At 41.1% G+C, this 25148-nt stretch overlaps 1 protein-coding gene across 2 annotated transcripts; it reads left to right on the plus strand.

Moving 5' to 3' along the window:
* The first annotated feature begins 82 nt into the window (after positions 1 to 82).
* Positions 83 to 23805, plus strand: usp22 (ubiquitin specific peptidase 22). Of its 2 annotated transcripts, XM_054768195.1 has the most exons (13): positions 411 to 577; positions 8382 to 8514; positions 12143 to 12256; positions 12338 to 12439; positions 15632 to 15798; positions 15885 to 16032; positions 16393 to 16495; positions 18426 to 18584; positions 19164 to 19290; positions 19367 to 19458; positions 19599 to 19661; positions 19806 to 19955; positions 20833 to 23803. In XM_054768195.1, the coding sequence occupies exons 1-13, from the start codon at positions 458 to 460 to the stop codon at positions 20873 to 20875; spliced, it is 1521 nt and encodes a 506-aa protein (XP_054624170.1). In that variant the 5' UTR covers positions 411 to 457; the 3' UTR covers positions 20876 to 23803. The 2 variants fall into 2 exon arrangements, with proteins under 2 accessions (XP_054624169.1, XP_054624170.1); XM_054768194.1 differs by lacking the exons at positions 15632 to 15798; positions 15885 to 16032 and having other exon boundaries at positions 83 to 577; positions 20833 to 23805.
* Positions 23806 to 25148: the final 1343 nt, after the last annotated feature.

Here is a 25148-nt window from a genome sequence, read left to right on the forward strand (position 1 = left end):
GCAGCATCCGCTTTAAAGAGGTGGGACTTAAGCACTGAAAGAGTTGGCATTCGCCAATCCTGAGTAGTGTTCGATTGTGATTGGTCCACTGTTTATGAACGAGGTGGGTCTACATTTACTGTGTAAGCTACGGTTGAAATTCCTACGCTAACCAACTTTAGCCAGGTTGCTAACATGTAATTAAGCGAGTGTGGTTAAACTGCATCCATGGTGCTATTATGGATTTGAATTGACAAGGGCTATGCTGATTCCGACACTGGAATACCGAAATAATTGGTGTTTTCCTGTGCGTCTCGCCGTAACTACAACCAGAACATGTCCAGTTAGCTAGAACGCGCCGATTGGTGGATAACGAACCTGGCAAGCTAGCCACTCTACCCGGGTTTGGACTGGGTCGAGGGGGTTTTGAACAGGTTTCATCGCCGAGTGGACAACCGAGTCGGATGCTGTGATTACCATGAGTCCCGCAGGCTGCCCCCATGTCAACTGCTTCAAAGTGGACAACTGGAAGCAGAACCTGAGGGTTATTTATCAGTGTTTCGTATGGAGCGGTTCAGCCGAGACCAGGAAACGCAAGGTAATAAGAGACTGGGAAACGTCGTGGGCTCGCCTAACGGAAGATGGTGTGTATGTGAGTGGGTGGCTTGAATGTGAAAGGTCGCTCGCGCGCGCGCGTGTGCGTTTGTGGGCAGTTCCCCTTCCAAGAAAAACATCACTCCGCTCGACATACCGGTGTCGAACGTCAGCGCTCAAACGGACCAGAAAGTCAACAGCACCTCCCTCAAAAGGGTGGGACTACAATAAAAATCGGTACCGTGTTTCAAAGAGAACATCTATTTCCCTGGGTACCCTGCCTTCAAGTCATTTGTTTCCTGCACCAGCATGAGCTGATAGGTCATCCCTCGCTTTGCTGGCCCATTAATTGTCTAACATGCAATGAGTCATCATCACCTTCTACAACATTATCTTAACTACAATGATCAGTCAACATCATGTTTTCCTTCGCGTGGCTACAGCACTCTCTGCACTGACCCATTTTTTTGTGTCTGACTTTTGATAATCGTCATGTATCTGTGCACAATGAGTGCTTGCATCTCCAATCGGTGTGTGTGTATCTGCATGCACCCTACATCCAAGGTGCTCATGGGCAAACACCATCCTTGGTTGCTCATCTGGCTGGAACAGTGTAGGGAACTGAAATAAGCAGTGCGGATAGATAGATACTTACTACTATACTATTAATATGCAAGAGAAATATTTTCCCCCATCTCACGATTGCCCATTTCTTTATTTGTGTGCCCCCAGAGCAGATTGTACAAAAACGTCTCATTTTGTCACAATAACAAGTTAAACTGAAGAAAAATTGTAAAATAAAATAACTGGCATTCATGGCTATCACTCATGGCTGCCTGGTATTCACGTACACGTCGTAGCGTGTGCACATACACAAAAGCAGTCTTTAACAGGTAACATTCATGTTGCTGTTATGGTGTACAGTACACGCAATGATAGCTAATGTGAGTAGCTAATCTTTGCCAAATTGCTATTAGCTGACAACAGGGCCACACAGTCTGAAGGAAGACCCGGGTTTGAATCTCCGCTTGTGTGGAGTTTGCGTGTTTCCCCTGGTAGTCCGTTTTCCTCCCACATTCCAAAAACATGCATGTTAGGTATGAATATGTACTGTATGAATGTGAGTGTGAATGATTGTTTGTCTGTGTGTGCTCTCCGATTGACTGACATTGACAGTCAAGGGTGTACACCGCCCAAAGTCAGCAGGGATAGGCTCCAGCATACTCCCGCGACCCTAGTGACGATAAGCGACATTGAAAATGGATGGGTGGATAGCTGACAACAAACATGACTGATGTGCGTGTGTGTTCCCTCCACGAAGTAGCCAACTATATATTTTTTACAATTATTATTATACATATTATAATATGTTGTAAGGCTATAAAACCCCTCATTTATTTCTTCACTTTTCTCAGACAGGCAGTAACATTTTCTTACATTTCTCTCGTTTAAACATTCTCAAAGTTCAAATTTAGTTTGAATTTTAATGATCAACCCATGGTAGCCATGACCAGAACAAGAGACGGCACGATGGAGATTGATTGGCAAGGGTCTCCAGCCAATCAGGATGCAGAATACAATGGACGGTGCAGACAGAAGAGAGAGAATAGAGAGAGAGGCTGCTGTCTGTGCTAAAGCACAGAACTACAACAGTCAAGTTCCCACAATGTGATTCTTAAAGGGCTAAGCTCGACTTGTACAGCCTTCATACGCTGTATAAAAAAAAAAAAAAAAAAAAAAAGCACTAAAATTACACTAAAAAATCTGCAAAACAGCAAGTCAGCGAAAGGTGAACCGCAATGGAGCGAGAGAACACTGTGCTCAAAGCAGGAAGAGGATGGGAACGTGTTACATACCGTCCCTTTAAGTGTGTTTATTCCAACATCTTAGGTCAGAGGTGTCCATATAGAAAAACTGAAGGATGCAGGGGCCACTTTGATACATATTGTATAATAAAAGATGCGAAAACCAGTCTAAAACATCCATCTCTTACCTTCCTGTTATTTAAGAGACAAAGCAAACAGTTATTTGTGTAATATCTAGTAATGTAGCTTATTAATAATTAATTTTAGCATTACAATATGCTGAAGGACAATAAAAAAAAACAGCTGTGAGACAAAAATGGCCTCCGGAATGCAATTTGGACCTCCCTGCCTTGGGTGCATGCTTTCCCTCAGCAATCAAATTTAAATCATTTCAGTGCATTACAAATGCCAAAATAAAAGCAGATCAGCTAAACATTTATAATGAAAAGAAATGCAGTCATCCCTCACCACTTTGCATTTTGTGACTTCCCTCTATCACAAAAATTAGATCCAGTAGTGGTTGCTGGCTGTTTCATGGTTGACTACAGCCTATTAGTTAAAAATAGACATATTTAAGCACATTCTGTGTGTTTTTGGCATGAATTAAGCATTTCAAGTATAAAAATAGCTAAATGAACTACTCATTTAACTCACTCATCATCATCAAACAAGTTGCAATATTTTCACAGGTTAGTGGTTTATATGTGTGCGTGTGTATTTATAACGTACAAGTACTAAGTGTTCTTACTGACGTAATTTCCGGTGTATAAGCAGCTGCTTTTTTTTAATAAACTGTGAATACTGCGGCTTTTACATCGGCGCGGTTAATTTAGGGCAAAATGTTAATCTAGTGACATTTACTTTACTTCAGGACTATTGTCCTGAATTGTTTAAATACTGTGCCGCTCGCGATTCAGTGAGGAAACGGTTTTCTTTGGCAGGAGCCAATGATGAGCTATCAGTACACTCACAACAAGCTTGTCAACCCATTGGACAATGAAGGGGTCATTATATATGCCAGCATAACAACCGAACAATCTGACACACGGTGTCATCTTTTAAAGAACACTTTGACTACACTAAATTCATCACACAGCAACTTAACACTCAAAAGGTGTTCCTGACAAATATACACATGTAATAAACATGTCCCAATTTGATTTTAATACAAAAAACCCCCCAACATTTGTAAGTTTTCCCATAAGGTATTGCGTCTGAGCAAGGGGCGCTGCAATGACGTCAGCTTCCGTGTGGGCTTTTGGCTTTGTGTCCTCTGGCTCCCTCTGGTGGACAGAGGCAGCATTTCAGCACCATACACCATTTTTTATGCTTTCTATGCTTCTCCAGTGAAATGGTGTTCCCAAACAAAATGCATTATGGGTTTTTTTTTCATATTGAACCCACATTGGAACATGTTTCTATACTTCTGAGGTATAGATTTTGAGTGTTAAGTTGCTGTGTGATGAGTTTAATGTAAGATGAAACCATGAGTCAGTCTATTATATTGAGTAGTCACCTTCTGCAATTTCCAGTGGGCTGACAAAGCTTGTCATGAGTTTTTTCATAGCTCTTTTCATTCACACAGAAAAAAATCCATTTCAAAATCTTTATTTGCCATTTCTTGCTAGCATTCTTTTTCACCCCTCCATTATCAGCATACATCCATTTGCTCATTTGTTGTCTCTAATCTCTAATTCTTTTCGGGTCCATGTAGAGACACGTTGCGCATTTTGTTCTAGATGCTCCACTGCACCATTATGCGCCTACTACACGTCAGCTTTACAGATGCCATTTCTGCTAAGCAGACACATGGTGACAACATCAGTCGCAGTGAAGCGACCTAGTGGCACCACCTGCAACTCTTATTAAAGCCTTATTTGTTGGTGGTGTGAAACCATAGATTTGACATTGAAATCAACATTGAGCTTCCTCCCTTGTCCTTCTTCTATATTCCCCCATCTCATTTGTATGCTTTAAACACTTTCTGCTCTCCATCCACTGCCATGCCTATCATGTCTTGTATCTGCAACATGGCTACAGCATGTAAATCAGTCAGAGCCGCACTCGGTCACATACTGCACTGACGACATGACTCCTACAAGACGATAGCTGCCGCGCTGTCCTCCATGTTGTGCATTTTTTCATATCCATTTTTCTCACTCATGTATGTCACATCCCCAAAAAACAAACTGCAAAGGGTTACTCTAAACCAGCCATCACCAAATGGCGGACCTCGGTCCGGATCCGGACCAAGTCATGGCCCTGTACGGGCCCGTGATCAATTAAAGTGAATGGGAAATCTCATAACATATAATCATTCTCCCGGAAATCGTTTGTTTAGTTGCCGAGCGAATGAGAACCATCCATTTTCTATGCCACTTAATCTTTGAATGAGAACCATGGCTTGTTCAAAAGTAAGAACAATTGACAGAGAAAAGCGAACATTTAAAAGTGATAGGACGGACCAATATATGTTCATTCTTCCACAATCCAGAGCCGCTGTGTCTCATGTGCTCTGAAAATGTAGAGCCCAGTACGAAAAATCTATGAGAGTCATAGCACATTAATTTACAGCACAGCAACGTGCAAATGAGTCTTCACTAAGGATAGTATGGATATTGGACCAAAACAAAACATCTTTTGCTGACGGGAGAGTTGTGGAGTACTTCTGCTGCAGAGATCTTACTCAGAGGTAAACAATGTACTGTTGCAGCTTCTCTATTAAAAAAACACTTATTAAATTGTTATTATTAAAAAAAAATTGTTTTCAGAGAAACCGGTGAGGTTTTTGTTTAACTTAAAAATAAGCCCCTTGTATTAATTCATTGTTTGTACAGTCAAACTTTTTATTATTTGTGTGAAAATGATTAGTATCTCATTATGTTGACGTTTGACCTGAAGGCACTAACCTTGTGATTAATTGATCAACATGTAGAGTGCACCGGTATTGAAGCCGCACCCAATAAATGTATGGTTTCATTTATTTTGAACAAGTTACATTGGAATACATCACATAGTACAATTCACAATTCCGGACGGTCAGCGTTGTGAAATCCCATGGCGCCTCAGTAGGTGGTTGGAGAGATTTGTCATATTGCCGTGGTATTTTTCTTGACTTTTACATATCCTACAAACAGGAAGCGACTTACTTAGAACATCTCCTACTTTGCAAAAGCCAAAATGTTTGCACACACTGGACCGCAAAGGTGGCTTACCGTAAAGCACCGTGTATAAACCGCACTTTTTTTCCACCTCTAAGAAGCAAAAAATCGGGGTGCGGTTTATACACGATGACAGGTCTGTGACCAGACTCGGACTGAAAAATAATATCAGACAACGCTTCTACAACGCTTCAGCGGAAGATCACTTGTACTACAAGCCCAGTCACACCGCCTGAACTTTGCTGTAGCGTTCCTGGAGCGGTGAAAAAAATGAATCACTGCTCGTTCACCACCGTTTAACAGAAGTTGGACCTCGTTAAGGCAACGCCGTATCCGCTGGGCCACCGCTGATGGTCCCTCCTACGGCTCTGAAAGTTTTGAGCTGCACAAAATATTACGAGCGGCCAATTTTCCGCCACGGCAAAGTTCATCACCGCTCTAACAACGCCCAGTCAAAGTTTGGCGCCGGTAGACGCAAGTTCGTGGACGCTTGGGTCCGCTAGGCCAGAATTTGACTATAAATACAGGGAGAAATTGACCAGAAGCGCATTTGGGAAGCCGTCTGTGGGTCAGACAGTTGCTTTGACTTTAGCGCTCTCTGCTGTACAGTTGCTGAAAATGCTTGTGTATGCTTGAATAAACGTTGGAGTTTATTCAAATTCACACTGAAGCAATGCAGCATTATGTAATTCCATTGCAGATGAATTGATGGACGGCAGATTTCTCCTTTATTCTTCTTTTTGAAATTGCTTAGGACCTTTACGCATGTTGATTTCAGATGAAAGAGTTGGCAAGCATTTATGAACTAAAAAAAAATGTTTCCCCCGCCGTGAGCCTGAAAATGGGGGTGTGGTTAATACACGGGTGCGGTTTATACACGGTGCTTTACGGTAATTATTTCTCGCTTGCCAGCTTGTCCTCTGCCATCTGCCATGCTACGTTTTGTTGTGTGCTGGCGTATGGCAGGCAATATGGCAGGCAGTAACATAAATCGATACATCAATCTAGATGAATCGTTACACCAGTAGTAAAAGCAATGTTACACTACAAGTCCAAAAAAATGAAGCATTAGTAGTTAAGTGCAAAAGTGGTTAGACATAGCATTGTATGTACACAGGTTCAGGACTCTTCTCCCTTGTACTTTGTAAACATCAACTGCTTGTACTGTTTTTTGAAATCGCTCATTTTAGTGCATTGTTTGAGTTCTTTACTCAGTCGTTACATAATGTGATTCCATGCTGAAGGTTTGTAGTGTTGTTCTTGCGTAAAAGTGTTTTTAAGATTAATTTTTCCCGCATGTAGGTCATATTTCTGCTCTCTTGTTGAGAAGGATTGTATTACTTTTTTGGGGAGCAGGTTGTTTGCTTTATGCACGTTTTAAGATGTTTAAAGACAAAATAGATTTGTACACTTACAGGCTGCACCAATCTATAAGCCACAGGTGTCCACTTTGTAACATGGGATATTTAGCGCACAGGAAGCTGTTACACGGATTTTTACAACTTTCACTTAAATAAAAGCTTTTTTCCAACCAGTGCCGAACAGTGCGTGTAATACGGCTAAGCAGTAGCCGACCAGAAAAGTCATTCATCACTGTCCTCGCCCTCCTCTTGGGAACTAAAGCCACTAAAGTCGTCCTCTTCAAGTGTTTCAACTGAACATCCCCACAATTCCCTCAGCAGACACGCCACCGGACTCTCACCTTCTTTCATAGTCGCTACCAGCATCACACTTGCACCGAGGCAAAGCCTACAAGCCTGTACTGTCCTTTCCACCTGCCAGCGACAGTGGACCTCCCGACACCGCTCCACGCTGCCAAGATCCACCGGCAGGCCCGAGCCGCTACATTGATTTGATCGCCTTCAACTTGAAAGCCGCGTCACATGTACCTCGCCACGTGTTCACCATGATGAGTAGTGATGTGCGGATTGATACTGAAATATTGATACCTCCGATACCAGATCTTTAAGCTCTAAAATCGATTCTCAAATCAAAATATTGACACTTCAGTCATTTGAGGTAATTTATATAATTAATGGAATTAACTAAGTTATTGACACCTTGTCTAAATGTTATGCAGTTGTTTAAAATACATGAATAAATGACCTTATCTTATATTATTTATTTTATGATCTATGCTATGATTTGAAATATGCTACTTTTGAAAATTTACCCAACATGTTAGGTATATTTGCACAAAGTATCGGTTTCAGCTCGGTATCGCTGATACCAGCCTGAATTTTCCTCAGTATCGAATTGGAAAAGAAATCAGTGGTATTGCACATCACTAATGATGAGGGCGACTGAAAGCAGAACTATTATCTTTGTGTTGTAGGCAAAACAAGATATTCACACACATCAGCTTTGACTTTGGAAAACATTGCTGGAAATTTTTGCTGCTTTTTTTTTTATATATGTTGCGGACCAAACCACTAACTGTTCGTGTTTACTTTATATTGATTTGGTCCTTCTAGGGCCTAATCGATTACTCAATTCTAAACAAGCTTCAGATTAATTAAAAGAAAATAAGAAAATAATTGTTAGTTGCAGCCGTAATTTTGACAAATGCAAGCCAGCATTACATTTTAAGGTTCATATTCATAAAACAACTCGAGGGGAGCTGGAATGTAATTGACCAAGGTTGCTATACCCCCACACACACGAGGTCCACCACCCTTACAGCATTGGTATTTTATGTTTAGTAAATTGGATGAGCTAGTAGATTAGTTTTAATCATGCTGTCTGTCCAAAAGCATGTTTTTAAGTCACACATGGAGATGGCAACATGTACAGAAATTGATGGCACTGTGTATCTGTTGTTTTTACCCCACCTCTAATACAGGCCAAGTCATGCATCTGCCACATGTGCGGCGCTCACCTGAGCAGACTCCACTCCTGCCTGTACTGTGTCTTCTTCGCCTGCTTTGCCAAAAAACACATCCACGAGCATGCCAAGAGCAAAAGGCATAACCTAGGTATGGTTAGAACACTCACATACACAACACACACATCAGCTATGTTTGCACACAGTCTCCATCCTAGCATCCAAGCATGCAATTTACCCCCTTTATTTTAATTAGGTGATAACCTGTCCTGATGAGACATACAGTACTGTACACAAGGGTCCATATGCCACACACTACTGTACAAACACACATATTGCTTCCAATATTGCCACTTCCCTCAAACACAAAACCAAAACGTTCTAATTGCACCATCTCTGCAACTTGTGTGTGGTTTTCCTGATGTTTATAATTAAGGGATGATGCAAAGGAGAACAACATAATAGTAAAACTTGGCCAGAGCCACAGCTATATTTCATTTTCAAAGAAACAATAGTCCTTGGTTTTATTTGTTTCATATACTTGGACATTGACGCTTGAGTCGGAAGCATTTGTTACATTCTAACTCAATATCCAGATTGCAAAATCACTTATCTCCCTTGTGCAGGACTAAGCTCCGCCCTGTTGTCAAGAACAGGGGCTCCTTTTGGAGATGCTTTTTTATATCTGTCTAAAAGCTCTAAAAGGATGAAGAAAGGAGACAGAAAGTCAGTTGTTCATCGTCTGGTGTGGGTTTTAAGAACAAATAAACCACCCACCCACACACACATAATAAAGATGATTAAAGGATTCCATGGCCCGAGTGTGTCTATAGTGTCCCAACACTATTCTTCTTCACAGAGACTGGGTCACGAACGCATGGGTGCTTTGTTTGGCGCAATGTTAGGCGCACTGTTTGTTCGTATAATAAGCGAGACAGTGTATGAAAACCAGGACATATTTTTGGCAAAAATTTGGATGGAAACCAAATTCTACAACAACTGTGACGTACAAAAACACTTTAGCACTGTGGGACTCTATGGCACATCAACATTGTTCTTTGCATCTATCACTAAACATTAAGCAAATAAAACCTCTACAGTGGAACCTCTAAAGCCAAATGTGTTCCAAATCTGAATTCAACGACAATATTAGGAAAGTCACACAAACGTTTGGATTTTTTTCAGTCACCATGATGCAACTATTAAAATTGCATGGTTTTTTTTTGCTTTGACTTTTGTGGACTTATCTGTTGGAAATGGAACATTGTCATGCACGATGCATGATGTATGTGTATTTACCTGTATTATTAATATAAAGCAATTGTATAAATTACAAGTAAGATGACTTGCATTCAAAGCAGCGGCATCACCACAGGTGTTAGCGTTGAAGTATTGTGCTGTTTTCTGCTTTATGGTGGTTAACTTTTTTTTTACACTTGTGTGACCATCAAGAACATAAATTAAAAAATGGATGCATGAGGCCCATCTGCAATGCAAATTGCCTTTGTATTCTGCTCATGCCATTTATTGTTAAAGTTCAAAAGAATATTTTTTTCGTTTTTACATCTTAATATTAGGGGTGTCACGAGACACCCAACTCACGAGACGAGACGATGCACGGGATTGGGTCCACGGAGACGAGACGAGATTTTAACATTCATTTTAAGAAAAGTACAGTGAAACAATATGACTGGACAATCAAACGTTTTTATTTAACTGTGTCACAAAACAATGCAGATGTGTTTCGAAATGTTTGTTGTCCCACAAATTGACGCTAAGACACTTATGATATTATGTAATAATAATAAATAATGTAATAATACACAATTTCCTGTAATATGTCATCTTTCACTCTTTAAAGTTGCGGAATTGGAGTTTGTGACATGTATTTTCTCACAGGCAATTCATACCGTCTGTCAAACCTTTGCAGCTTTTCTTGAAATGCTGGCTTTTCAGCTGTATTAAAGAGCAGCATTTCTTTTGCGCTGACTTTCTGTGAACGCGCACCATTTTGCACTTTTCCGTTTTTATTTACTTTGCCGACCAAACGTCTCAGTGAGTGTTGACTGTCGGCGGGAAGGCTCTGCAACTTGTTACCACCTTTTGAATAAATTCGGCATACTTATATATATGGAGGCTGGCAAAATGATCAAGTTCATTTTCATTTACCGTGTGATTAATGTATTTATTTATCGTAAGACATTTTTTTTCTGAACGAGAAATTTTGCAAGATCTCTCTACTAACACTGGTTCGTCTCAATGTTAACAGTGGTTAGCTTACGTTCACCAAAAAATGTTGAGGTGGTTGGCTTTTAATGCAGCAGCGTATCAAACTTTATCCTGCGCAACAGCACTCACAATGATGTCACGCTGCTTGCTTGAATGCAGCATCCCCAGCCTGCGAACTCTGTTCACACTCCCCACATAATGGAATTAGGCCGTTTGAGCTGGAAGTTAAGAACCTCATACTGCAGTATTGGAGAGAGTGGGGGGGGGGGTTGCTGCAGAGACACCTTGGGTGTGCATGACAAAGCGCCACTTTGGCAGATGTTCACAATCGTTTGTGCTTTTTGGAAGCCTCCTTTTCTCTGCTTTTATCCTTTTTGGCTCAGGAACACGCCCCCTCCGGTGTGTGTTTGCGCATCCATTTCCCCAGTGTGTAATTGGGTAAATGTAATTGTAGGCCTAATTAGGTTAGCTGCCGCTGCAAAAATAACAGAAGAGAAAATGGAAGAAAGGCAGAGCTCTACAGACTGTTGAAGAGGTAATTAAGTCGTCTTTAATAAACCCCTGTGGAATTAGTCTCTATTAAATCAAGCCCCTCCCCTGCAATCATATGCCTTTTTCTTTTTTGCTGTTTTTGCTCTTTCAAGGAGCCGATCTTTCTCTGTCCTCTATGTCTTCTATTGTGCCCTCCACTTTTTCCTTCCACTACCTGACAGTGCATCACAGCATTATTGGCCTACTTTGTCGAAGGGCTGGAAACACTTTTTACCAGACCTTTTTGAGATGGAATCATTGCAGGCTTCACTCGTGTCCCATAACTGTCATCTTTACTGTTTTCCACATTCACTTTCAGTGAAATTCATGTAACAACATGCTTATTATTGGTGGTTGTGTGTTAGCATGATGCAGTGCAGTTCTACATCAACAACATGATGCATTAAGTATTATTCATTTTGTGTTACAGTCGCTATTGTATTGAATCAAGACTGCAGATACAGAATCCGTAACAATGTGGGATATTCTATACTTCTTGTCCTCCCTGCATTCATCCTTGGCTTTCCCTCCATACCTGCAGAGGATTACAATGTCAGCCAAGGGAACCTGAAGGCCAAGTTGTCATGGTGACAGCAAACAGGTAGCCGCAAGCCCATTGTTGGAAAGATGGGTGGTTCGTTTCAGCATGTGTGTAGAATTTGAAGATTGCCTTCTCCCCCCTTTACTCCTCACTTTTTGACTCTCGCCACCTCTCTCGGGTGCCTCTCCACCATTACCGGAGGATGTTAACAGATAGCAGACATGTCTGCCGATAAGCCCTGCTACTTGGCATTGCAGCACCATGGCAACGTGGTCTGAATAGGAAAAGACTGCGAGATGAATCATCTAGCGGCGCATACAGCTTGTTGTGACTCATAGCCCTCCATTACCCTCTGACAAACAAAATACTTTGTAGATAAACTATGTGAACATCCCTGCATTTCAATGAAACATCTCCCAAGTGCATTACTGTTTTTTTGGCATGCTGTCCTCACCCTCTCCTCGTCTTGACTTTCCAGCTATTGACTTGCTGTATGGGGGAATTTACTGCTTCATGTGCCAAGACTACATATACGACAAAGACATGGAACAGATTGCCAAAGAGGAACAAAGGAAAGCCTGGAAAATGCAAGGTGTGATAGCATTTGAACTCACTGCAGCAGTACTACACTGCTAAACAAGAAACCATTTTTGTCACAATGATCCATTACCAGGCATAGGTGAGAAGTACTCGACGTGGGAGCCCACCAAGAGAGAGCTGGAACTTCTTCGGCACAACCCCAAGAGGAGGAGAATCACATCCAACTGTACTATTGGTTAGTGACTCTCAAAGGGGTGGATAAGAAATCCTCCTACCTCACAGACAAAACACATGATATAATAATTAGGTGAGGATTCCACCATGCGCTCTAAAGTTAATCATACCTATGCAAAAACAATGTTTTTTTTTTTAATTACTTCTTTCCATTGGCATTGCAATCTATCACCGGAAAATCACAGCACTTACTAAATATCCAATCAGATTTCTCGGGTGTCATCCGTGTCACCATACTACTCAAAGATACTAGGGTGCATACTAGGGAACTGTGAATCTGTCTCGGACAGCAGACTCAAACGGCAGGCAGCAGCCAGAAATAGCAGCCTCAGGGTAGCAAGCAGTGAATACACTGCAACTCTGGCAAATTAGAAAATCCAACAAGCCATATGTAACCCACCTCCCCAAGCCATCTCTTTGAGTTGTCTTTGGCAGGAGGGTACTATAATGCACAAGAGCTGCTGTCAGCAACTGTCATGAATTTTGCAGAACAGTCAGTGTTGCGACCCAGGGGAACATAATATATTAAATGAGGACACAGGAGGCAGGGAAATCAAGTCACCCAAGTTTATTAATGAATAAACTAAAATGAGATGGAAAAAAACCCTCCCGTGCCCAAAGAAAAGGTCCTGATGCGTCGGCCCAAACAAACAAAAGGCCAGTGAGGTGAACAGGCCAACCATATGCAGAGCACAACTAAAACCCTAAACAAACAAAAAAAAAGGACAGCCGGTCACAGCAGGACAAACTAGAAACTAACAGAAGAAAAAACCCCGGCTGCTGCTCAGTGTCACGCCAGCAGTTAGCAAGAAGCAGCTGAATGACCCTGGAGCATGACAAGGAAGTGGAGACAAGCCTGCAGTGGACGAAGGCAGCACGAGCAGAGTAGGGAGCATAGAGCGAGCAAAGCACACATTTTTATGCTCCAGAAAGGGCGGGGTCAATCAGCTGGTTCCTGCAAGAAATACAAACACAAAAAACGGTCAAAACATAAAAAAAACATCCACCTAAAGGTATCCGCTGGATAGTTGAATCTCAGACTCAGGAGGAGCAGTGTGGTTTTCATCCTGGTCTTGGAACTGTGGACCAACTCTACACTCTCGGCAGGGTCCTTGAGGATACATGGGAGTTTGCCCAATCACTGAATGGATGAAAATTACCACCTCCAATGCGAATCCATGGTTCTCACCCGGAAAAGGGTGGAGTGCCATCTCTGGGTTGGGGATGAGATCCTGCCCCAAGTAGAGTAGAGTTAAAGTATCTCAGGGTATTGTTCATGAGTGAGGGAAGGATGGAACAATAGATGGACAGGCGGATTGGTGCAGCATCTGCAGTCATACTGACTCTGCATTGGTCTGTTGTGGTGAAGAGGGAGCTGAGCCGAAAGGCAAAACTCTGAATTTACCGGTCGAGCTTCGTTCCTACCCTCACCTATGGTCATGATCTTTGGGTAGTTACCGAAAGGACAAGATCGTGTGTACAAGTGGCCAAAATGAGTTTTCTCCGTTGGGTGGTTGGGCTCTCCCTTCAAGATAAGATGAGAAGCATGTCATTTGGGAGAAGCTCAGAGTAGAATCGCTGCTCCTCCACATTGAGAGGAGCCAGATGAGGTTACTCGGGCATCTGGTCAGGATGCCTCCCGGACGCCTCCCTGGTGAGGTGTCGAGGGCATGTCCGACTGGTAGCAGGCCTTGGGGAAGACCCAGAGACAACGTCTCTTACCTGGCCTGGGAACACCTCTGGATCCACCGGGAGGAGTTGGGCAAAGTAGCCTAGGGGAGGGAAGTCTGGGCTTCCCTGCTTAGGCTGCTGCCCCCGAGGCCTGACCTTGGATAAGCGGTAGAAGATGGATGGATAACAAAACAGTGCTCAAACATAACAGTCAGGCTATCCCTTCTATCAGATTAGAGCACCATTTAAGCTTATGATAGATCCCTCTTATATGGCTGCTGTTTAGTTTTGTGTTATCAGAAGAGTATGAGTCTATGCCATCTTAAAATACTGTAAAGTAGAACCTCCAAAGTCAAACGCATTGTGTGTCCCCTAGGTTTATAGCTTTGGAGCGGGGAGGAGGTGATGGGATGGGCATTTCTTATGAACACCGACACAAGTGTTCGTCATTGTGCAACAGCAAAACTATTTTAAGGACTGTTTATAAATGTAAACTATACTGTAAAATGATCTTTGAGACTGTGTATGTGTAAGTGCGCTGTTCTTTGAAACCACATTCGGTGGTGTTTTTTTATGTTTTTATATTTTTTTGATTGAAAAAAGTGTAATTTGGAGCTAAGGAGGGATAGCACCTTTAATATCTTCTTGGTAATATTGATTTGTGTATGTAATTAATTGCCTTATATTAATTGCATGACTTACTGAATATTGTACTGAGCAGCCAGACCTTTTCCACATACCAGTAAGTTCCATTTCTCACAGGCAATTCATACTGTCTGTCAAACCTTTGCAGCATTTCAGCAAAGGTGCATGCTGGCACCTTTTTGGCACCTTATTGTGGTAGACTCACATAAAAGCGACAATGAAACGCTCACAATTTTCCAAGGACACCCTTATAATCCTCATGCTAATTAAAAAGATACAATTAAAAAGTTTATTGCAAAAAAAAAAGAAAAAGCAAAACTTTGTTTTTCAGTTAACGTTAATGATCATAGCCATTGAACAGCGATTCTAGCCTTATTTTTAAGGATTTGCACTTTTTATTTAATGGCAGGGGATATGTTCTTGATTTTGCAGCATCATAGCACAAGCATAGCATAGCATATAAACACAAATAATACAAATATTACATAAACAGGAGGTTTGAAAGTGTGAGTTGGGCCTACCTTGTGAGGTGTCAGAAGATGTCAGGGTAAGCATGTATTTGGAGCCTGCTCATCTAACGTCTGTTATACATTATGAAAGGTAAAGAATGAGAATGAGCGAGCAAACACAGTTTGAGATGAGCAGAAAATGCCACACAATATACTCCAGAAAATGAATTTTTCGATGAGTAGGGGAGACCTCAGCCATATTACATTCACTGAAGAAAGGCACACTGTGCCACAAACTAACATAGAATATAAAAGGGGAGCTAGCTGATGATGTATAGAGGAAAATCAACAGCATCCAATGGAATTGTGTGTGATTTGTTGGAGCTCTGCAAGCCTTGATGCGGTTCTCTTTCCGCTCTGCTCCCCAGGCCTACGCGGGCTTATCAACCTCGGCAACACATGCTTCATGAACTGCATCGTCCAGGCACTAACGCACACGCCGCTATTGCGTGACTTCTTCCTGTCTGACCGACACAAATGTGAAATGCAGAGCAACTCCTGCTTAGTGTGTGAGATGTCACAACTCTTCCAGGAGGTAACATTTTTATGTATTGTCACTTAAGAAGGCATTTGGAGCTGTGAGTGTCAACGTTCCTAGCACTAAACATGGTCTGTCATTAGTTTTACTCAGGCCACCGTTCACCACACATCCCGTTCCGCCTCCTCCACCTGGTGTGGACTCACGCCCGTCACCTGGCCGGGTACGAGCAGCAGGACGCACACGAGTTCCTCATTGCTGCACTGGATGTCCTACACAGACACTGCAAAGGTCCGCCAAATTCTTTGTGTTGTCCATGAACAGTAACGTGTGTGAATAAGAGGTGGTGCCCGATATTTGTTGAACCCTGTTTTATATATTGTAAATTGGATCTACACAAACAAGAATTTTGTTGCGTTCTGCAGCAGTATACATCAAATCAATCCTGTAATTCTAAAAGGATGAGAAAACACACAGCTAGGAAACTTGGGTGACTAAAAATTGTAATGACAAACATGTCAGTGAAGAAGACGATGCAGAACAAGTGAGAGAATATAATAAGTGTGGGAAAAAAGTAATTTTATTTTTTTAAGCAGCATGTTAGTGACTATGCATGTGTGTGTGTGTGTGTGTATATGCGTGTCTGCACAGATGACAACGGGAAGAAAGCCAACAACCCAAACCATTGCAACTGCATTATTGACCAAATCTTCACAGGGGGCCTGCAATCCGATGTCACCTGTCAAGTCTGCCAGTAAGTCTGAGTATAGTGTACCTGTTTCACCGTTCCTCCTTAGTTCTACCTTATTCACATGTTGCACCATCAAATGCAGCATCCAGAGCAAAACCCTAGAATGCCCAGTCTGTAAGCTGATCTGCAGCTCCATCTGGTGGTTATAAATGGCACAGACGCACCACACTGATGGATATTTTTCATTCATTTTCATTTACTATACTAAAACAACATCATAATAAGCTATTAGCTTATGGACTGGAATCCAGACACATTCCTGTGATGGGATCAAGTCAAGATTTTCTGTGGTGCATTTTTCTTCTGTAAATCTAAGAAACCTGTGAGTCTGAGCTAAAACCGCAACAAACCAGTCTATCTAGTAAAGCAAGCCCTTATTGTACAACGTCACAAAATCCAGCTCCAAATGTGATCTAATCATCTTAAAATGCAGCATAAAATCGTGTAAATAAATGCTCTTTGTGACATCCCACGGTGTCCAGGCTGTGGCTCAATTTTTTATAATATAATATTTTCTAATAATAATGTTCTGTACTTGAAGGAAAACTGCACTTTTTTGGAATTTTGCCCATCATCCACAATCCTTATGTGAAACATGAACACATATGTCTTTCTCTTTTCTGTGCGTTGTAAAGACATAAAAACATCTAAAAAAAGACGCAGTTAAGAATGCACATCATGGAAACTCTTATTCTACCTAAAAAGGCTTCTGAAAAAAACTATAAAAAGCACCAGCAACGCTGCATTTACATATAATGTGACGTTCATATTCACCAAGTTATAGCAACATTATTATTATTATTATTAACACTGTTACGCCGATCGGACTATGTTACTGGCGTATTGTCACCTTGCCGCACCACACCGGCTCGCTCCTAGCCGCCTAGCGACTTGCTTCAACCACACACTCGCTCATAGCGCATCTGGCCTGTACCAAAAGGTAAGGCTACATATTGGAGCTGCCGCTACTGCTGTTGTGTTTTTGGTTTTGAGTTTGGAAAAGTTAACGCTAGGTGTAGGCGTTCGTTTCTATGTTGCTATGTGAAATCAATGCGCCCAGGAAGGAAATTCCGGTAATTCCGGTAAAAGGACCAAAATACAGCAAAATACTGTAAGTATTACATGTTATCATGAATGTGCCTGTTGCTACATGGTTACAGCATGGATATAAAACCTTGTTGGAGGTTTTTGGAGGTGTTTTAATAGCGGCCTTTGGAGGCGGCGTATTATGTGCAGTAATGAGCTGTCTCTTCTTATCTGTTTTTATTTCTTTAGAGTGCCCAGAAAAGAGAAAGATGTGTGTTCATGTCTCACATAAAGATTGTGGATGATGGGCAAAATTCCAAAAAGAGAGCAGTTTTCCTTTAAAAATAAAATCATGAGACACATTGAAGGGAATTTGGGCCATACTGAAAAGAGAATAACTTGAACTGTTGAATGTTTGAGCGACATATCACACTAACAATAGTAAATATTGAAATATATTTAATAGTTCAGCATATCTGGGCCTACACAATAGTGGCTTTATCTTCTTGAGTAGAAAATAAAATAAAGAAAAGTGAATGTGATGCAAATTGGATGAAGGTGAATACCTGTTGTTACTACTACTTCTATAAATGCATTTGAGGTGATATCTAAATAAGAAGTCATCATAAAAACGATGCCTTTGAGAATTACCATTAGTACCTTTGCATCTTTATTCCATCTTGAGTGTTTTGTTTTGTTTCTCCTTCAACAGATGGACAATATTAAAAAAACAATAGCGATTGTGTAGATAGATACATTGAGCTATTGAAATCATGTTGTTGTTTTTTATTTATTGTAAACTACTCCAAGGTTATCAACTTTGCAAAGAAATAATAAACAGAAAATGAATTTACAATGATGGTTGAATCATTTTGTGTGCAATTGTTTGTCTCTATCTTCCTCTCAGCGGTGTCTCAACAACCATCGACCCGTTCTGGGACATCAGCCTGGACCTGCCGGGTTCCTCCACCCCGTTCTGGCCGTTAAGTCCCGGCGGAGATGGATCGACACTAAACGGAGAGAGTCACACCAATGGGGCCACAACACTGACAGACTGCCTACGAAGGTAGCCTCACTGAAATATGATATCTCGCAGGGGTAGCACGTTAAAAAGCTTTAATTTAATACGGCATTTGAAGAACAAACACTTGCCGGCGTATGGTGAGTTTTCGAGGATCACGGTGTGATCATCACTGTTCACTTCTTTTGACATTCGCTCTACCTGAGGGCTTGTGGTTTGAATTGTCTTTTGTTTTCCTAAAAATCTGTTTGTTAAGCCTTTAGCTGCCGTTTTGTGATTAGTTACCATAGCAACACAGACTCAACCCAGCAGAGGAGAACTGATATTGTGATAATACTGTATCATGATTCCCAGTCACCTAATGCCTACTGTATACCTGAATTATGCTGTTATCCATGCACTATCTACATGACATCCGATCTGGAGCCACATTATAATGAAATGCTGAGGTCTTATTCCACGCTCCACTCCACAGTGGACTAGTTTCACTGTAATCCTGCCCACAAACTAGCAAAGCAACTGCCACTAAAACATCACCACCTCTTTGGCAAAGATAAGAAAAGGCACATTTTTTGAAAGAGATGAGCAACACGCTTATACTAAGCATCACTTCTTCCCGTTCAGGTTCACTCGACCAGAGCACCTCGGCAGCAGCGCGAAGATCAAGTGCAGCGGTTGCCACAGTTACCAGGAGTCTACCAAGCAACTGACCATGAAAAAGTTGCCCATTGTGGCCTGCTTTCACCTTAAAGTAAGAGTTTAGCTTCAAGGTGGCGCTCAGCTATCATTTCCTGTTTTAATGTGTGTGTATGTGTGTGTGTTGCCAGAGGTTTGAGCATTCAGCCAAACTACGGAGGAAGATCACAACATACGTCTCTTTTCCTTTGGAGCTTGACATGACACCTTTCATGGCCTCAAGGTGCGAACAGTCCAAAGTAGACCAGCGGAAATGACACGCAGTAGCGTGCAAAACAAATGTTATTGTCAGCAAATGAGGAAAAGACTGAAAAATTGAACTGGATTGTGTAATCCTGCTGATTTTTCCATTGTGCGTTTCAGTAAGGAGAGCAGGATGAACGGCCAGTACCAGCAGACTGTGGAACCCTTCAACAACGACAACAAGTACGCTAATCTGTGACTCATATCATAGCAAAAAAGTCAGATACAGACATTCACTGCATCCACTTTCTCAATTATTATTATTTTTTGTCACATTTCACAAAATGGTGTCCTTCAATCTCTCATTCCTGATGTTGTCTCAATCAGATACAGCCTGTTTGCAGTAGTCAACCACCAGGGGACACTAGAGAGCGGCCATTACACCACCTTCATCAGGCAGCATAAAGACCACTGGTTCAAATGTGATGATGCCATCATCACTAAGGCCAGCATCGAGGCAGTGCTAGACAGCGAAGGGTGAGACACCTCTATCAACACTTTTGCTCCATTTGAATATTACTGGCTAAACCGGCTGTCTAGAAGTCACCATGACTCATCTATACTCAAAAATGCATTTTGTTAAGCTCATTTTGAAGACAAAATGGCGCATTCTGTTATTTTCGTTCAAACATCTGCCAGAATAACATTGTAGCAGTGATTATTATTGTCATGCAATTGCAAGCAGGTGAGACATACAAAACAATGATGAGGGCATCCGCTGGGTCGTAAAGGTTTAAAAATCAAATAATTTGAATTTAAGGTCTTAAATTGTCAGAATTTCTCTTAAAATCTCATAAAATGTTTTGAAATATGAATTTGAAAGGTCATTAACATTATTTTAATTTAAAACAAGTGCATAAACTTCAGTCTCGCTTTTAAGTGTTTACATTTTTCAGGACGCTATAACACAACAAGACAGAACAAAAGTACCTGTGCAGCCCTTGAGCAAAGCAAACAGTCATTAAATAACTGTACAATAATTTAGGGGAGTCAGTGTAGAGCTCGCACAGCAGTATAGGGGTCTCAAACTCAAAATACCTGGGGGCCGCTGGAGTCGGGGTGAGGCTGGGGCCCATCAAGTAGTCACTCAGGAATTACAAGGCACGCTGGGAGCCTGCATCACTCCCAGCATGCTTTGCGGTAGTAAAGTTGCAAAAGTTACATGTTTAGAGTTAACATAGTTGTTTTTATTCCCAATGATTCCCAAAAATGCTAGTAGTCCTATTTGTTTACTTACCTGTTACATGTTGTGCTGCCATTTTCGGAACCGTGTGCACTTACTTTGATGAGATGAGTGCATACATGGTTGTTAGCAGATTCTGCAGAATCATCATCATTTGCTTTTCTCCCTTAGGTACCTTTTATTTTACCATAAACAGTTCCTGGAGTACGAATAGTGCACCCGAAACCCATCACACATGAGCCCTGAAGCACTACTGCAACTTGTACAACATTTCCACTGGACTTCAAGACGCACAGGACGATCTGCTCAAAGCAGTGTGGATTGTGAACATCCTAGCATGATCATGTTCGGTCTGTGAGAAATGGAAGGTTTGAACCCCCAGTTTATGTTGGGGGATGGTTTACTTGATCACAAATGCTGTTCTTTGCCGATGTACTGCTCCGAGCACGCGAACATCAACACTGCGACAAGCTGCTTCTATTCAGAATTAAGGCTCTTTGTTTTTTTCTTAATGCAAAGGAAATCACAAGCACACCATGTGTCACGTACAGAGGTGTGGAAAAAAGTGTTTGCCCCCTTCCTGAGTTTTTTTTTTTTTTTTTTTTGCATGTCTGACACGCTTACCGTAAATGTTTCAGATCATCAAACAATTTTAAATACTAATCACTGACAAAACAACTGAATACAAAGCGCTGTTTTTAAATGAAGCTTTTTATTATTAAGGGAGAAAAAAATCCAAAGCTCCATGGCCCTGTGTGAAAAAGTGATATCCTCCTGTTAAAACATAACATAACTGAGATTAATTGAGATCTATCAGTCTGGAAAAGGTTATAAAGCCATTTCTAAAGCTTTGGGACTCCAGCAAACCACAGTGAGAGCCATTATCCACAAATGGCCAAAACATGGATCAGTGGTGAACCTTCCCAGGAGTGGCCGGCCAACCAAAATTACCCCAAGTGCGCAGCGACGACTCATCCAAGAGGTCACAAAAGACCCCACAACAACATCCAAAGAACTGCAGGCCTCACTTGCCTCAGTTCAGGTCAGTGTTCAGGACTCCACCATAAGAAAGACACTTGGCAAAAATGGCCTGCATGGCAGAGTTCCAAGATGAAAGCCACTGCTGAACAAAAAGAACATTAAGACTCGTCTCAATTTTGCCAGAAAACATCTTGATGATCCTCAAGACCTTTGGGAAAATACTGGAAGGTGTGTGTCCCATTATGTCTGGCGTAAAGGTAACACCACATTTCAGAAAAAGAACATCACACCAACAGTAAAATATGGTGGTGGTAGTGTGATGATCTGGGGCTGTTTTGCTGCTTCAGGACCTGGAAGACTTGCTGTGATTAAATGGAACCATGAATTCTGCCATGTACTAAAAAAAATCCTGAAGGAGAATGTTCGGCCATCTGTTGGCGACCTCAAGCTGAAACAAACTTGGGCTCTGCAGCGAGACAATGATCTAAAACACACCAGCAAGTCCACCAAAAAAACAAAATGAAGACTTCGGAGTGGCCTAGTCAAAGTCCTGACCTGAACCCTATTGAGATGCTGTGGCATGACCTTAAAAAGGCGCTTGGTGTTGGAAAACCCTCCGATGTGGCTGAATTACAACAATTCTGCAAAGATGATTGGGCCAAAATTCCTCCACAGCGCTGGAAGAGACTCATTGCAAGTTATCACAAACCCACATTTTAACACGAGGCAGTCACTTTTTCACACAGGGCCATGTGGGGTTGGATTTTTGTCTCCCTTCATAATAAAAGGTTTCATTTAAAAACTGCATTTTGTGTTCAGGTGTATTGTCATTGACTAATATTTCAATATGTTTGATGAAACATTTACCTACATGTGACAAACATGCAAAAAATAAAAATAAAATAAAATCCACACCACTGTATATACTGTACACACTCTCTCAAATGACCAAATATTGCATTATGCATTTTTCGCTGCACTGCAAAAAAAAAAAAAAAATCAACATCTCATGATAAACATTTTCAGAGAAGTTGTTAATGTGTGTCGCTACTTGTGAGTTTGTCGTCAGTCAACGACGTGGGAAGCTTCGGCTACACTTTTCCCGAGTGTGTCGGATGTTTCCGCCTCTATTGCTGCTTCCAACTGTCGCAGGGGCGGACATTACTCAGTAAATACTATATTTTTATAAATACTGTAATTATAAAGGTTGGTTTACAGTTTTGCATTCACTCTCACATTGTCCGTCTGTGTTACATTGTGCTGTGCTGTTTTCTACACGCTAAAGAGCTAACCACACCCACTCTGGAAAATGCTGCTACGGCGGCTTACTTAATGTTTAGTTAGATTAACTGTTTTTTTTTATTATTGTTCTTATTCTTTTGTGTGTGTGTGTGTGTGCGTGTGTGGGGTTTTCTTTTTGTTTTGTTTTTTAAATATGTACAGGTCTTGGACAGTTTTAGAGTCATATATTTTTCATGTTCATGGTATGTGGTTGTAATGTTGGTGCAGGTCAATGCGAAAAGTAAAACAGGATATGGGAAGTATCGTCCTCAGAATCATGTGCAAAGGATCCTACAGTGTTAATCTATGGCCGCATGCTGCTTGATTTTAGTGTGTGTTTGTGTATGTGCACAAGAAAGAGACGGGGTGCGGGGGGAAAAAGGTTCATCGTCGGCGTGGTTGTTAAAAAAGTGGTTTTGCGTATATAAAAACTAAGCGTGTGTGTTAAGGTTTGTATGCACGTGTGGTGCGCGTGCGTATGCCGTGTGTGTTTGTGTACTGAATCAGTACTTGCGTTCAGCATGCCGCCCGAGCTGAATATTACTTTTTTTTTCACATGTTGAAGATGTAAAGTATATATATACACACACACACACACACACATATATATATACATATATATATATGGTGAAAACCTCAATATTGATTTTGTTCTTCTATATTGCTGGATTCTGCCCTGGGAGTGCATAATCGTGTCTTGTCCCATGACGTCATTCCACACATTCAACATGACTGCTGCAAAGACTGGACACAGTGATGGCAAGACACTTCAATAAAGAAAAAAATCTATATCTGTAATGCACTTTGTCTTACTTTGTATGACTTATTTACTGTTAACACACAATGCTAATGGTGTTTTTAAACCCCCGTGGTTAACAATAAAGAACTACAAAGCCATTTTTTGCTGTGCATCGAATTGATACAATTAGACGGTCAGTAAATGGGAGGAAATAAAAGGCCAAATTGCAAGCTTGAAAACAGGTATCCTCCGCTCGTCCTCAAAACGACTAACAATGATGGTAATGTAACAGCAGTTTTATCAGAACAGGTTGCACGTCTTTTATTTGCTTGCTTGTTGATGCCATAGGCCCATGACGAACATGACAGATGATAAATTATTCCAATCACCTTTTGGGTCTTTTGAGAGGATGCACTCTTTTCTAAATAGTTTATTCAGTGGAGAAAAAAAAAAGTTTAACAGGTAATGCAGGGAGGGGTGTCCAAAGTGCGGCCTGCGGCACATTCTAAAAATATAATTTAACAAGAAAACTAAAGAAAAATAATGACTATGGACAAATCTGCAGAATAAAGTCAAAATATTAAGAGAAAAAAAGAATGATTAATTTTACGAGAATAATCTAATATTATGAGGAAAAATAATGTCATTTTAGTTGCATACATTTAAATATTAAAGTTTTTTTTTAAAGCTGTAATATTATGAGAAATAAACAAAACAACAAATAAAGTTGCAATTTTTGCCAAATTTGGTTGTGGAAAAGTTATAATATGGGAATAAAGTCATAATATTACCAAAACCACCAGGATTTGTAAAATATATACTGTATATTTTTAAAAGCAGAAATGGAAAAAAAATGTAATTTTATGTCAAAAATATTAAGAGAAAAAAAATCTACATTTTCTAAGAATAAACCTGTAATTGTCATGAGCTGTGGTGCTGCTTTGCTGCCCTCTGTTGGCCATCTGTTGCAACACACTGCCTACTGGCTGGGAGAGGAGCTTGTTACACACCTGCAATCAATTACTCACCTGGACTACTTATGCCCTACTGTTTCACCTACCTGTTCCCAGATTGCCTTCCGATCCACACCTGATTCCCGCTCCTCCCAGCCTTGTATGCTTACCTGTTACTTAGCTTTCTGGTCCTCCCTACCTGCTTTTGTAAGTATGTATCGTTCCCTGCCTGCTGGTTTGCAGCAGTGGCTTTTTTGTTGTACTTTTGTTTGTGATATCCCGCTTGCTTTTCAGCAGCGCCTTTAGTTCTTGTAGCTTTCTCCTTCTCAGCATTGTTTTTTGTTAACGTAGCATTTTTTTTCCTCCCTGCCATCCCCTTGTCGAGCAGCGTTTTGTGTTCAGTTATTTTTTTGTATTTTTGGTTTGTGCTGGACTTTTGCATTTTTACGTTTCTTCTTTTTTAATAAACATTAGTTATATGAACACTGTCTTTTCTCTGCATTTTAGGATCCGAATTACTGGCTTCACGCCAC

The sequence above is a fragment of the Dunckerocampus dactyliophorus genome, chromosome 2 (genome assembly GCF_027744805.1).
Source record: "Dunckerocampus dactyliophorus isolate RoL2022-P2 chromosome 2, RoL_Ddac_1.1, whole genome shotgun sequence".
In the NCBI taxonomy this organism is placed as follows: domain Eukaryota; kingdom Metazoa; phylum Chordata; class Actinopteri; order Syngnathiformes; family Syngnathidae; genus Dunckerocampus; species Dunckerocampus dactyliophorus.

Bases quoted from the DNA above. Each gene is read 5' to 3' on its own strand.
- usp22 (XM_054768195.1), top strand. From the start codon at position 458: ATGAGTCCCGCAGGCTGCCCCCATGTCAACTGCTTCAAAGTGGACAAC. The intron at 12,440-15,631 runs GTTAGTGACTCT...TCTGCTCCCCAG, and splicing joins CACATCCAACTGTACTATTG to GCCTACGCGGGCTTATCAAC. The intron at 15,799-15,884 runs GTAACATTTTTA...GTCTGTCATTAG, and splicing joins TGTCACAACTCTTCCAGGAG to TTTTACTCAGGCCACCGTTC.